Below are 12,372 nucleotides of genomic sequence, written 5' to 3' on the forward strand. Positions count from 1 at the left end.
AAACTTAGGATTTGGGTTTGCCAAATCTTTAGACACCACAAAGCAAAATATCTTAGCTTTGTCTCTGTAAGTGCATCCAAGATGAGCTGCACAGAGACCACCTGGGTGTGTTTCTTTTTTTTTTAATTTTTTATTATTAATTTATTCTTGTTACATCTCAATGGTTATCCCATCCCTTGTATCCTCCCATTCTTCCCTCCCTCCCATTTTCCCCTTATTCCCCTCCCCTATGACTGTTCCTGAGGGGGATTACCTCCCCCTTTGTATGCTCATAGGGTATCAAGTCTCTTCTTGGTAACCTGCTGTCCTTCCTCTGAGTGCCACCAGGTCTCCCCCTCCAGGGGACATGGTCAAATGTGAGGCACCAGAGTACATGAGAAAGTCATATCCCACTCTCCACTCAAGTGTGGAGACTGTTCTGACCATTGGCTAGATCTGGGTGTGTTTCTGAGGAGAAAAGAATAAACTGCCATGAAACATGAATAATATAGATAGAATCCAATGCACTTTCCCAGCTTAGGGTCCAAAACTCCATTTTAAGTGAAATACAAGCAAACATCACATACCAGCCTTAAAACAGGAGTGTAAAGTGACATTAGAATCCTACTGGGCTGCCTCACCCAGCTTTAATTGAAGAGGAGGTGCCTAGTCTTACTGTGCCTTGATATGCCATGGCTGATTGATATTCATGGGAGGCCTGCCCCTTTCCTAGTAGAAACAGAGCAGGAGTGGATGGGACAATGGCTGGGAGAAGAGGCAGAAGGGAAAACTGCAGTCGGGATGTAAAAATAAACTAATTTTACAGAAAAAGGATTTGGCTTTTAAAAGTAAGTCCGCTGTTTGGCCTTTTGGGTTTTCTATACAATAAGAAATGTTTTTTTTTTTTTTGTTTTTTTTTTTCCCTTAAATGCCAGTTGGAAAATGATGTTAGTAAGACAATACTTTCATTCCATTTGGGCTGTTCAAATTCTAGGAAAAATACATGTGTATAAAATCACAATCCTTCAAATTCCTATGCTCTATGCATAACAATGCTCCAGCCAGTATACTGGGAAACATCCTTAACCCTGACCTTCTGCGTCATCATGGGTCTTTGGATTTTAATGACTTCATGCCTAACTTATGGCATTGATAATATCAGTATGAAATGTGAAAGACTCAATCCTTTAAAAAAAACTTTCTTTTTTCATTAATCTTAGAATCTTTTAAGTTAAACAAGAATATTTAATGCTCTATGAAGAAAATTTGTATTAGTAAGTTTTATGTATATGGGAATGCTCCATATATTTATGATCGAATACTTCAGAAATGATGGAATATTTAACTGACAACTAGCCTATCATGTGTCCATTATAACTTTTCTTATGAATCTGTTGCCATTTTGTCATTTGCAAATTTTAGAAGTAGATCATGGGGGAATAACTAGAGCCTGGCAGGTTTAGGGACAGAGTTAGCAATCAGTGTGAAAGTGTAGCTCTTGGCTGTGTGTGATGGCATACACCATTAATCGCAGCACTTGGGCAGAGGCAGGTGGGTCTCTATGAGTGCAAAGCCAACCTGGCCAGCATAGAGAGTGCTGAGCTCTGGCTGTGCCAGTGGTGCTCACTAATGGCATCTTTAAAGATAGGAGAGCAACACTCACTCTCATATCCTTAAAAAAGAAAAGAAGAGGAAGAAACGGAGAAAAAGGAGCTGTTCTTCATACTGGATGTTTATATCTGCTGTCACTTTTGTAGTTTTTAGGCCAAGTAGAACTGTCTACTTCCATTTATTCATAATATATATTTTATTACAAAATAATGCCCAGTCAACCACAGGGACATGATTATGAACCATGGTAGGGATGTAGAAAATTGCTTGAGGTAGATACTGATTACAGACGTCTGTGAAACTACCCTTAAGGCTCTGGGTCAAGTGCTTCACTGCTCAGGGCCGGAATCCATCTTTAAAACACGAAGGTTTGCTAGGCATATTACAAGTTCAATAACAATTCCTGTAATACTGTGTGGTTTAAATCATATTTCAGTCATGATGTGCTATGAATAGCCAAAAGAACATTTCAATTTTGATCTTTTTTCTTTAGGAATATACTTACAGTTAAGGCTGGTGGCCCTGGAGGTCCCATGTCACCCTAAAAGAGGGGAAAGAAAAGTTGCAATTATCAGCAGCACTTTTCTGCACATTATTTAAGAGGTTATGGAAAGAAGCAATATAAACATAAACCTTTTCTTACATTTTCATTTATTCTTTGAGAAGTGCGTATGATATGTTTTGATCATATTTCTCCTCCCTTCCTCAATTCCTCCCGGGCCCTCCCTTATTTCCCTACTGCCAAATCCATAATCTGAAAGAACATAAAAATAGAATTTTTCTTGATAAAATTTTCTACACATTGAGAGCTGTATCATGTTCCCTTTAGGGCTGATGGTCTAAAAACTGCCTTGTGTGCCCTCGTGCTTTCTGCCATAGCAAAACGTGTTTGGAAAAATGAAAATAATCTATTTTTTTTTATTCTTTTGACTACGAATCCAAAATTAGAGAAAAATTATCTTTCCAAATATGGTTAGTTGCCAAAGGAGCAGCTGGAAAGCGTCATAGTGACAGATAATTTTTCTGACAAAGTTAGTATGGAGATCAGCAGAAATAATAAGTGGACCCCCACCCTGTGCCTTCCAGCTGCAAGGAACGATTCCCATTGCCTCTCCTAGGCCCTGCTAAATGCACACCACACATGCCTCCAGCTTTCAGAGACTTTCCTTTCATCGGTGTATTTTCCAGTGCTAGAATTGCTTTGCTGACTTGTGTGAATACAGGTTCCCAGGTGTGTGTGTGTGTGTGTGTGTGTGTGTGTGTGTGTGTGTGTGTGTGTGTGTGTGTGTGTGTGTGTGTGTGTGTGTTGACTATGAAAAAGTCTTTGGAAATCTGGGCACAGCAGTGCACATGTTAAATCTCAGCACTTGGAAGAGAGAGGCAAGAGGATCTCTATGATTTCAAGGCCAGTTTCACTGACATAGGAAGTTCCAGGCCAGCCAGGATTACAGGATTACATGGTGAGACCCTGGTTTTTTTTTTTTTTTTTTACTTTTTTTTTTTTTTTTTATTAATTTATTCTTGTTACATCTCAATGTTTATCCCATCCCTTGTATCCTCCCATTCCTCCCCCCCCCATTTTCCCATTATTCCCCTCCCCTATGACTGTTCCTGAGGGGGATTACGTCCCCCTATATATTCTCATAGGGTATCAAGTCTCTTCTTGGCTACTTGCTGTCCTTCCTCTGAGTGCCACCAGGTCTCCCCCTCCAGGGGACATGGTCAAATGTGAGGCACCAGAGTATGTGAGAAAGTCGTATCACACTCTCCACTCAACTGTGGAGAATATTCTGACCATTGGCTAGATCTGGGAAGGGGTTTAAAGTTTACCTCCTGTATTGTCCTTGGCTGGTGCCTTAGTTTGAGCGGGACCCCTGGGCCCAAATCTGCCTATCATATTGTTCTACTTGTAGATTTCTAGGACCCTCTGGATCCTTTTATTTTGCTGTTCTCCCATGCGTCTCTCATTTAAAGTCCCAATAGGATGCCTTCCCCTCTGTCCAACGACCCTGGTTTTTTTGTTTGTTTGTTTGTTTTGTTTTTTTTAAGCAGAGGAGTCTGAAAAAGTATCTACACGTTCACGATGTGTATGTCACCTGTGTTTTACTCCTGCAGGAGCTCTACTCATTTAATGAGAACTCTGTCACCAAGACTGAGTGCCCTTGCTGCTCTTTTTGTTGCCTTGAACATTATGGAGCCCATGAGCCCGTGGAGTGTGCCATGGGACTGTCATGCTAAGTATATGTAGGATTTTCTCTTTTTCTCATTAACTTAGCTATCTTAAGTTTTAAGACATGGCCTTGTATATTCATTATTCGGGGGACCGTCACATTAAAAAAAGACAGTTATGAAGGAACTTAAATCTCCGAGTACCAAGGACTTATCTGTGAGATCAACTGTAGTGCAGAGATAAATATTTAAGGTAGACAAGGAATTCTGCATGTGCTGAGTGTGACGAATAAAATGCAGACATGTACAGCCCTCATGAAATAAGGATTGCCTAATTTCCTTATTCAACACAAAATGCCATTCTAAAATGGTATATGGGGAAAACACAAGAGGTGGAAGAGTTAATCTAAGGCTGAGGTACAAAGTTAGCTTCCTTTCCCTATCAAGCCACCTGCCTAATCATTAAGGTGACAGCTTGTCCTTGTTGGCTGAGTTTCCTGACATAGGACACCTCTGCTAATGTGGCGATGGAACACTTCATGCTGTCAAGCAAAGGTGACAAACAGGAGGTTTTACTCTGTTGATGTCAACTAGTGATGGTGTGCACCGTCTCTCACACTAAAGCAACCGAAAGGCTTTTCTCACTTAGAAGCTTGTCATACAACAGACAGCCTTCCATCATATTCAGGTTGTTTGTGCAGCCAGACAGGTTCTCAATTTTCAGGGGGTGGGGGTGGTGGTCTTAAAATAAGATCAGGACACTTTTAGATAGAAACAGTACCTTTTCTCCTTTGGGGCCAGGTGGACCTTGAGGACCCGAGTCACCTTTCAAACCCTGAAAAGAACATAATGAAAATAATTTGCTATGCAAGAATAACCAAAAGCTTCAATTACTGACAAATTATTAGAAACAAAAAATGAATCATGCTTTCCTGAACTCCCAAATTCGATTCTTTCCTTTGTAGTGTGGAAACAGGCAACTGGCACCAGTGTGATAAGCAACATCTGTGCTGCGGTGGCTTCGGATACATTAAACCAGTGCGAGGCCTCAATATTGCATATTTGTGCAACTTTGCTTCCTGCTAAAATTACATTAATTCACCATCTGGGGGAGCATCACTTAGATCTATATGAGCGTTTAAGTATCCTTTTTGGATTAAATTTGTGAATGTTGTAAATACCTCTGATTTAGCATTGATTTAGCCTTTGTAAAGCGTGCCAAAAAATTCGCGAGTTACATCAAAAAACATGTTCATGTCTCTATCAAGAAATGTAATTATTGGGAGGAGGGCCCCAGAAGTGGCATTCTTTCCCTGTCATTCACCAGGCTGGAGTGAAAATGTAGCATCTTGCCCATTTGAAAGTATGTTTTAGTTTTCTAATTCCTTTCTAAATCCTTCCTGGATTTATAAAGATATCAAATGGAACTGCATGAGACAGAAAATTTGTCAGCTAAATATTTTCACAAATCCTCTGGATTTTTAGGTGTCTTAGGGGTATTTAGTTCATGATGGACACAGAAGTTCTACAGCAGAATGTGTTCACAGTGGAAACAGAAGGCAAGACAGATAGGTACATCCTGACTGTGTGGTAAACAGTGAAGACATCCTCCTCCATTTTTCACACATCTGGATAAGAGTGAAAGAATATCAGAAAAATGAAGCCTTTGGGAATGGTAACACACAGTAACTCAAACATATTACAGCTCCTAGCTGAGGGATCTAGCTATCACTGCCACAGAGTTTTGTGGTGAATAAGTAAGTCACATTCCAGCACCTACAGGTGTTCAATACAGAATCCAAGAGTAAACTGAAGTAATAAAAAAATAATTACATAAAACAATTTTGTTGTACAGAGAATGTCAGACAACAACAACAAACCCATCATTCACTTTGCAAAACAAACAAACAAAACCCTAATATATTTTCATAATCATTTTAGTATTTAATTAATAATATTTGAAGTACAGCACTCTACTGTTACTTGTAATGTCTATCTATTCTTTCCCAAAACAGTAGATGCTTGAGAGTAAAACCTGGCAAAAGAATATCTCAACCACTTAGGGGGTGCCAACTGCCATTTCTGTGAATGGATTTCTATCTTTCATTCATCCACCTACCTACTAAACATTTACCAGGTTCCCTGTGGTCACTCACTATCCTAGCCTCAGCACCTGCACTGTCTGATATAGTAGTTGAACACTGGTTGGAGTTCTCCTTCAACCCCACTCTTCTCAGTGAGAAGGGCTGAGCCCAGAGCCCAGCTCATGTCATCAAGTTCTTACTACTGAGATATATTTACAGTTTGGTTTATGGTGGCGCACGCCTTTAATCCCAGCACTCAGGAGGCAGAGGTAGGTGGATCACTGTGAGTTTGAGGCCAGCCTGGTCTACAAAGTGAGTCCAGGACAGGCAAGGCTATACAGAGAAACCCTGTCTTGAAAAAACCAAAAGAAAGAAAGAAAGAAAGAAAGAAAGAAAGAAAGAAAGAAAGAAAATAATGTTAGTTATTTCATTAATACTGTTTATACTATTCATTGAAATGACAAAGTTGGCAATAATGGATCAAGTGAAATATATTAGTAAAAGTAATTTTGCCTGTTTCTTTTTCCTTTCTCCATGTAGCTAATAGACACTGTATCATACTTCTGTCTTCAGTTCGTAGTTTTCTTTACACTTCTATACCACTTTTGAGATCAGACACAAGAGTAACCTCTGTTACCTAGCATTAATCAGGTGCTCTTCCTAAGTCTGCATCATGCCATTATCCTGTCCTTGCCTTACTCAACTGGTTATTATATATCAGCTTACAAAACTCTTCCATTTCTGGAATTGCAATGGCCAAAATTAGCCTATATGCTCCACCTGTCCAAGGACCAGGTAACTTCCAGGAATGCTGGGAGCTGTAGTTCTTGGAAAATAACAAAGCCTCATGGGAATGTACGGTGGCCTATAGATTTGTCCATATAAACCCCTGCAACATGTGGCTTATGGCCATTTCCAGCTAGAAAATTCCGGGGAGGGGTCCTGACCAAAGTCCATCTCTCGATCAGTATTTAATAAAGCTTACTTTAAATTTGGCTCGTAATGATGGAAGTGGTTTTTCTGCAGCAAATCTCCAGATTAACAGAATCTGTTCTTCATCTCCTCCCTTTGACATCTAGTTTTTGGCTGTCTTTAAAAAGAATTCTTTTAGACCAGAACTGTGCCATTCTTGATGTTTCCTTTTAGTAATTTTTCCACACTGCCTCCTTTATGTGGTTGTCTACAACTCAAATCATGTTCTTCTTTATCTGGAGATGAGTCTGGCCCTCTCTCTCCGTTATTGCAATTCCCTGATACAGTTGTTTTGAATAAAAATTCTTCCTTGCCAATAATAATAGTAATGATAATGATGATGATGATGATGATGATGATGATGATGATGATGATAATAATAATAATAATAATAATAATAATAATAATAATAATAAATGCAGGAAATATTTTCCCTAAAGTTAAGATTTTTACAATTTATAAGATGGACAATAAGGATGTCAATAGATGTAACTGCAATGAGCTGAGTGATGGAGAGAGCTACCTCAGGTGGGATGGTTAGAAACAAACTCTGTGTACAGGTGACTGCTGTTTTAGAAGGTCGCAGTCACACATGGGTTCTAGTGGAGATTGTTGGAGGTTGGTCTTGTTGCTGTCCAAATGAGCAGTCTCGCATACTCCAAAATGTTTGTAACCTTGACTAAGAACTTATTCCTTTTTGACCAATAAGAAGCCAACACTCTTGGCCAGGGAAAATGGGATAGGCATGGCTAAGTTTCCCGGGTTTTTGGAAGAGAGACCAGAAGAGAAGGAAAAAGGAGATGAGATGAAAGAAGAGGAGAAGGAAGGCCTCACTATGGGTAGGTGGAGAGGAAGCACATGGATGGCATGGGTAGGTGATTCAGCCCAGACAAGGAACATTAGCAAGTATTTGGTGTTATGGATGGGAGATAGCTCGATAGAAATTATTAGAAGCAGATGGCTTGGGATTGGGGCAAGGTATGGAATATCTGCCTCAATATGGGAGGCAGTTTAGAGGATTAATAGCTGCCCCATCCCATGTGAACCCAGGCTATTTTAAAACATAACAAGTGTCTGTGATTTAACTGATTGTTAGAGGGGCTAGAACATATTGCCATAATAATGAATTAGAGAGATAATAATAAACACTTATTAGGCCTTGAGTCTAAATTACCCACAACAGGAAAGTGTAAGGATGATGTAAACAGCAAGTACAAAAGTCTCTAAAGTAGCATCATATATTAGCATCTAGAGAAGAAATAGGATCTTAAGTCAAGGTCAGTGAGAGGTCAAAGCATGTAGATATGTGAAAGATTTTTTTTTCATTAATTGGAGGCCACTTTATTAGCAGGCAAATGGCATGATATGACTTTCACTATATCACGGAACATAGATTTTAGGCAACAAGGGTGAAAGCAGATAAAAGATAATGAAAATGTTTAAAGCCAGACAACACAATGGCTGGGAGAGGGTGTTATCTTTGGCCATGAAGAGATGAGATCAAAGTCAGCACACTGGGAGGCTGAAGGATTAGGAGTGGGGGGTGTCAAGTTTAATTTATTCTTTGATTAAGTTATTGGCTAGAAGGTTTTACCAGTTGCTAAACTGAGAAATTTACTAGAAAGAAGTTGCCTCTTCTTATCCACACATAACTGTATATGCGAAGGCAAATATAAAACAAGAGATGGAATAAAACAGAAACACCTGAGACATATTCAAGAGAATTGTTAACACTGACAAGCATGTCAGACTACATAGTCCTTATAAATATATGAATTAAAATATAATGTTTTAACATGGAAGAGAAGTGTGTGACGATTCTTTTGTTGTCAACATGACTACATCTGGAAATAACCAAACCCCAAAATGGCTGGGCACATCTGTGAGGGACTTTTATTTGGAGTGGGAAGATTCACTTCTACTCTAGCTCTTTGAGGTGGTAAGACAGATGTTTAATCCAGATCATTTGAGGTAGGAAGGTTCAGCTCTAATCTAGGTCACGTCTTCGGCTAGAAGGGTATAAAAAGGACATGAAGAAAGGAAGCCTTGCTCATTGCCTGCTTGATCTTTTCCTTGCTAGCACGTAAATTCCTTCACTGGCATCAGAGCCCACTTCTTTGAGATTCCAGCATATATTGAAGACCACCTAAGACACCCAGCCTCATGGACTGATTACTGGATTTTGGACCTTCTCTTCATAGGCAGCCATTGTTGGATTAGCTGGACTACAGCTAGGTAAGTCATTCTAATAAATGTTATATATTTGCGTGTGTATATATTCTATGTTTTGTTACTCTAGAGAAGTGTTTCTCAAACTTCCCAATGCTGTAATCCTTCAGTGCCATTTCTCACATTGTGATGACCCCCCCCAGTCATAAAATTGTTTTCATTGCTACCTCATAACTGTTATTTTGTTATTGTTATGAATCATAATGTAAATATTCTTGGAGACAGAGGTTTGCCAAAGGCATCATGACCCACAGGTTGAGAAACACAGCTCTAGAGAACTCTGAATCACAAAAGAAGTAAACATATGTTTAGACAAATGATGAAATCTAGCATAAGGAGATGGGATAGGAGAACAAACCAGACAGATCCCAGGGAAAGGTGATTCTCAGTTGTGATGCTTACTTCTGGGTTCACTGAAATTATAACTATAATTCATTTTTATTATACCCATATATTGTTTTAAATACATGATATCTAATCTGATATCATCCTTGGTTGTAACTACTAAAATAAAGATGTAATGGTAGCCGAGTCACTAACTTTTAGGGGTTCATTTGCCTGTGGCCAAGAAGAAGAAAATACAGCAACAACAACTCATTGTGGCTACTGAGGCCTTTCTCAGAAGTGGACAGCTGGCTGAAGAGCATATTTCCCAGGGAGGTCTAAATCTATTGGATATGCTCAACACTTTCCAATATGGCATTTGGGAGCCAGGAGAAAAGTCATGTTTATTGCATAATCTTAGGTAGTTTAGAGCACCTGCATTAAAAAAAAAAAGGTATAAGCAGTAGTGATTTTGAAGAGATGCTCAAAATCATAATGGTAAAAGCAGTTAGTAGATGGCTGGCACTTAACATAGGTTGTTATTTTTAGGGCAAGTACAGGGTAACTAATAGTGCTTTTTGTTGTGTTTCACACTCAGGTTGACAGATATGTAACAACCATGCTTTAAGTCATAGAGAATAAAATGCAATTGAGAAGTGCTGTATTCATCAAGCTCCTACAGCTGCAGCCATGAAAGTAGACCCATGAAACTTATGCCCCCTGTGACAAAGTACCCTGATGTTAGGGCTATGGCTTTGTAATAAGTTCTGAAAAGCAGCCTGGTAATGCTTTTTGCAAGTACAGATTTTCTCCTCCTGCCATGCTGTTGCTGTTATCGACGTTATTGAATGCCAGCGGAGGAAAAAGACACGCTACAAAAGCATAAGATAAATTTAGAAATGTGACTGTTAGCCTTAAACAGCTGCACGGTGCCTTCTACGTAGAAGAGAGTGCCGCAACCACGAGACCTCAACAATATGGTCACCTAAACAATGCCGGCATAATGACAATACCTGTTGACATGCCAGTGCAGATAAGGGAAATTTCGCAAGGCCCCCATCTCTGAAGAGCTATGGGCAATCAATGGCTGGAAGAGAGGAATAATCCATTTTCTCCCCCTAGGGATGTGACCACTGATAAGTTATCCAATCCAAAAAAAAAAAAAAAAAAAAAAAAGGTGGCCAGCTCTAAACACATGTACATAAGAAGGTCGTAAAATGGGCTCAGTAGGTCATGTGTCTGTGTTTAGTGTTTGTGTATGTATTTGTAAAGAAAGAATATAGACGTGGCCATAAACTTCAGAGGGAGTGGTGGGGGAAGATATCATGGGAGAAGTTAGAGGCAGGAAAAGAAGGAGTAGAAATGATGCAAATACAGTATTCACCGAGAAAAGTTTTATTTTAAATATATAAAAACTTTAAGTTAAAAAGCATAGAACACCCAATGAAACAAATTCTAAACTTAAGACATAGATGGGTATCTATTATTAAGGATTTTGTTGCTATTCATTGTCCAGTGGTGGACTAGCTTCCAGTCCAGGCACTGCTTGCTTCCAGATGCAAACAGATGGACCTCAAGATCAAAGGTCCCATTTCCCACTCAGGGTTGGCTTAGAGGGCTCAGAGCGAGACCCATGTACTAGACAAGGTTTCCTGTCTCCCCTGGGGTGTTGGAAATTGAGTTTTCCACTGGGTGTTACAATTAGCTCTTTTAGAATGACACTGTGGGACTCAAGAGTCCCACAAGCTTGTGATGATAACAAAAGTATTATAGTCCTTTGTGAAGCTGCCCTGCTAAGCACGGCAGAGGAAATGGGCAGAAGGCAGGTCTGGTGAGACACAGGGCCTGTGGTATTTCACCACTGGCAGTTAGTACCAAGCTTGCTGCAATGGAGATGGCTTCAGCTGCTGCCAAGGAAGCTCCGCCATAGCTGCCTGACTGACAGTCAAGTTTTGGGTATCCAGTGACAATTCTCCCCCAGAATAAATAATGAGGCTCAGAGGGTCATGGTGGAGGAATGGTGCAAGGGGGAGAAAGAGTTTGCCTCATGAATCAAAGCCATTTATAGACCTTGAGCAGTGGGAGGGATTTCGAGGGTGAATGTATCTGATTCACTAGGGCTAGAGGTGCTAAGATACTTAATTTACATGCAGTGATACAGTACCTCATTTACATGTAGCAGCAGGGGTGGGAGTCCCTATCACAAGAAGGAGAACATAGTACTTAATTATCCTATGGGTGGGGGAAGAACTCCAGAAAAAGTCAAAGGTCACTGAAAGCCAAGACACCTAGATATCTTATTAGCACAGGGTGGGTATCTCCAGGAATCCCCAGGTGCATGCTGAACAGGTTTCTTATCCAGAAAAGGGCTGGCCTTGTAGTCGCCTTGCTGGCTACATGCATGGCTCCTTAGAGTTTCTAGGGGTCAGGTAGAGAGGGGACCCTTGCTGAGAAAGGGAGGCAGTCCTGTATACGTAGTTCAGAGGCTATACAGAAGCACCAGATTTAGACCTGTCCAGAAGAGGCCCACTTTCAGTAATATAAAGATTAGAATTCCATGAAGCATGGCAGTTGTTTGGAGAGTTGATGGAGAGTTTTCTATAAAGGCAGAGTAAGAGCTGGGGCACGTTGCAACAAAAATCAAACAGAATGCAGAAAAATCTACTGTGCATGTGATAATAGCATCTTCAAAAATCAGATGGCACAAAATATCATTTATTTAAAAATTTAGGCTATTAAATAATTCCTTGTCCTATCTACTGGTCTAATTTTGTATTCTCACATTGGCAACAGCCACACACACACACATACACACACACTCACATGTGTGCATGCATGTGCACATACATAAGCAGACTTTTTGTAGTCCCAATGAATAGAGGCTATTTAATATTATTTGAGGACCTCGAGGAAACTACATGTTCTGCTTTTCTTTTCCTTTTTTAGAGATTATGATATAATTATAATATTTATTCCTGTATTTTCCTTCCTCTAAACCCTCCCA

General features: G+C 39.9%; 1 protein-coding gene across 1 annotated transcript in view; it reads right to left on the minus strand.

Moving 5' to 3' along the window:
• The window catches only part of Col19a1 (collagen type XIX alpha 1 chain), a 326,054-nt gene that overhangs the window by 180,965 nt on the left and 132,717 nt on the right, over positions 1–12,372 (minus strand). The window contains exons 13-14 of the mRNA XM_051152999.1: positions 4,541–4,594; positions 2,096–2,131 (exon numbers count right to left, since the gene is read on the minus strand). Coding sequence (XP_051008956.1) covers positions 2,096–2,131; positions 4,541–4,594 — 90 coding nt within the window. The remainder of the gene's footprint in view (positions 1–2,095; positions 2,132–4,540; positions 4,595–12,372) is intronic.

Source organism: Acomys russatus, chromosome 11, assembly GCF_903995435.1.
Source record: "Acomys russatus chromosome 11, mAcoRus1.1, whole genome shotgun sequence".
Classification (NCBI taxonomy): domain Eukaryota; kingdom Metazoa; phylum Chordata; class Mammalia; order Rodentia; family Muridae; genus Acomys; species Acomys russatus.